This window comes from Cryptomeria japonica, chromosome 11 (assembly GCF_030272615.1).
Source record: "Cryptomeria japonica chromosome 11, Sugi_1.0, whole genome shotgun sequence".
NCBI classification, from domain to species: Eukaryota; Viridiplantae; Streptophyta; class Pinopsida; order Cupressales; family Cupressaceae; genus Cryptomeria; species Cryptomeria japonica.
In genome coordinates, this window is record NC_081415.1 from 544,843,924 (window position 1) to 544,846,887 (window position 2,964).

The 2,964-nt window shown below is 39.1% G+C and overlaps 1 protein-coding gene across 1 annotated transcript; it reads right to left on the bottom strand.

Annotated features, from left to right (window-relative positions):
* Positions 1-424: 424 nt before the first annotated feature.
* Positions 425-1,009, bottom strand: LOC131051509 (uncharacterized). Its single transcript, XM_057986072.2, has one exon. It carries the CDS (start codon positions 1,007-1,009, stop codon positions 425-427), a length of 585 nt encoding a protein of 194 aa, XP_057842055.2.
* Positions 1,010-2,964: the final 1,955 nt, after the last annotated feature.

The following is a 2,964-nucleotide window of genomic DNA, read 5'->3' on the forward strand; positions in this document are numbered from 1 at the left end:
GGTTGATCATTAGCCTTTCCTCATTCAATCTCCTTAACACCACGTCCAAGTGTTCCAAGTGTTCCAAGTGTTCCAAGTGTTCCCATTTTGTCTTTCTATAGACTAAGATGTCATCCAGGTATACTACTACAAACTTATTGATAAAATCCCTCAAGACCTCATTCATGAGTCTCATGAATGTACTAGGGGTGTTAGATAATCCAAAGGGAATCACTAACCATTCCTAGAGGCCTTCATTGGTTTTAAATGTTGTTTTCCACTCATCACCTTCTCTTACCCTCGTCTAATGATAACCACTCCTTAAATTTATCTTTGAAAAGTACCTTGCACCTGCTAGGTTGTCCATGAGGTCTTATATCTAAGGTATAGGAAATATGTACCTAATTTTGATTTTGTATATAGCCCTAGAGTCTGTGCAAAGTCTCTACTTCTCATCCTTTTTGGGTGCCAAAACAATTGGCAAAATACATAGACTTAAGCTCTTTCTTACTAAACCTTTATCCAACAACTCCTGCATCTGATTTTTAATCTCCTCATTTTGTTGAGGTGTCATCTTATATGCTACCTTATTGGGCAGACTTGTACCAAGTATTAAGTTTATGTGATGACTTACATCTCGTAGTGGAGGCAAAGCATTTGGAAACTCCTTCACTACTATATTCTCATACTTGTCAAGTAGACCCTGCACTTCATTTGGGACTTCTTCCTTATCACTAGTTGTAGTATTGCAGATTGGCTTAGTTACAATAGCATATACACATCCTTCCTCCTCAAGATCCTTCAAAAACTCCTCCTTCACCACCATGACACTAGGTCCTTCATGACTTGCACCCATATCTTCTTGCAATGGTTCAAGGGTATAAGACACTCCATCCTTCTCAACAACATATGTGTTTTTATGCCCATCATGTTGGGCTCTCCTATCAAATTGCCAAGGTCTTTCAAGAAGAAGGTGGCACACATCCATTGGAACAATATCACAGAGAACCTTATCCTTGTAAGGACCCATATTAAACTCTACCCATGTCTGCTCATTCACAAGTACATGTTTTCTCTCGTTAATCTATGATATCTTATAAGGATTTTGATGAGGGATTCTCTTCAACTTAATTTTTTCTACCATTTCTAAAGACACTATATTATTTGTTAAACCTGAATCAGCTATAACTTTGCATACCTTGCCTTGAGATTTGCAAGTTGTTTGGAACAAAGTTTTCCTTTGAGGCTTTTGATGGTTGGTACTTTTATTAGAGTCCTTTTAATCATCAAAGATTCTCCTATCTCCGGAGTGACATGAACAGAAGGAGAGTTCATACTCCCTTCAACCTCCTCTCGACTAATTGATTCCCCTTTTCTCCACTATAATAACTTGTACCAACTTTATCAGGACACTTCCATGTTGGATGTCTAATTTGGTTGCAGTTATAGCACTTTCCTGAGAAAGTATCAGCACCCCTTCCCAGTCCATTGAATCTTCCTCTGCCTCTCAATCTCCTACCTCTAAAACTTCCTCTTGAATCACCATTAGACTCTTGGTTTGTATTCTTCTCACTTGGATCATTTTGTGGTCCTCTTCCACTATGATTTACTCTTCCTCTAAAATTTATTCCCCTACCTCTTCCTTGCTATTCTTTCTTTCTCTTAATCTTTTCTTCAGCATTACAAGCGAGTTGATAGCATTCTTCCATAGTCCTTGGGGTGGCCAAGATCAATTCATCCTGCATGTCGAATCTCATCCCATTGAGATACCTAGCAACCTTCTCCACCTCATATTCATGGTTTCTAGATCTGAAAGTCAGTTTGTGGAATTCTTCAGTATAGGACATAACATTTATACCCTTCTACTTCAGATTTTGAAGTTTCCTAAATGTCTACAGAACACAATCAACTGGGCCTTGAGTTTTGATACCATTTTGTCCCATGACACTATCTTTGTTTTACCTCCTTTCACCCTCTCTTCTTGAACAAAATTCCACCAAGTGAGTGTTGGACCTTTCAATTTTGTTTTAGCATACCTTACTTTCTTGGTATCTTGTACCTCCTCAAATTCAAAGAAATTGTCAAGTGCATCTGTCCATGGTAGGAGCTCTTCACTGTCTCTTTTTCCTCCATACATGGGCACTTCAACCTTCACCATGGAAATTCTATCCCCTTTCACAACCTTGAGTATCCCTACCATTATCAACTCTTTAGGGTCCATTGGTGGCTCTGGCACCTACTGGCCCACAACTGAAGGGTTCTTACCGTCACCCCCTTTCTCTTCCTCATCACTTAGGTCACTAATGACCATTCCTCTTCTCTAATTCTTCTCCAAAGTTGTTAACTTGGCCAAGGTTGCTTCTTGAGATTCTTTGAATTTTTTTTCCTTCAAGAGCAGTTGATCTTTCAATTCTCGAATCTCCTTAGCTGCAAACTAACCTTTTGGAGGCATATTGGACTTCAACTTACTAGCACCTAGTTTCATTCACCTCTTCCTCTTGATCTACAGTTGTGTTTTGATACCACTTGATGCAACAAAGGGTGGAAACTATCTTTCTCTCACCCTTCACCTATCTTTCTCATAGGGTCTTCAGACTCACCAGACAACTATAAACTTCCTTACCTAGCATATGAAGATGCTAGGTTCAGTTTTAGAGATAGACAAGCCCCTCTCCATCCTCTGTAGCATAACCTAATTCTACCATGAAACTAACTCTAACTTGACCCATTCCACCAAGTTATTTCTTACAATAAGGTGGAATGGTAGTCAATCACATCTTAGACTCTCAACCTCATAGACCACTCGGATTCAAACACTTCCTATCGCAAAAATGACAGGAACTCCTATCTTCCTTACCACCCAAACTCTAGACAAATCCAAGAAAACATTAATTCATAACACCACTAACAGAGTATGAATGCTCCTACAGAAAGAGACCTACAGGCTGAGCAAACAAGAACAAAAAGAAAAATTAGAAAACACTC

What these genes read in the sequence shown, in the direction of transcription:
- LOC131051509 (XM_057986072.2), bottom strand. Translation starts at nt 1,009, where the DNA reads ATGGGTCCTTACAAGGATAAGGTTCTCTGTGATATTGTTCCAATGGAT.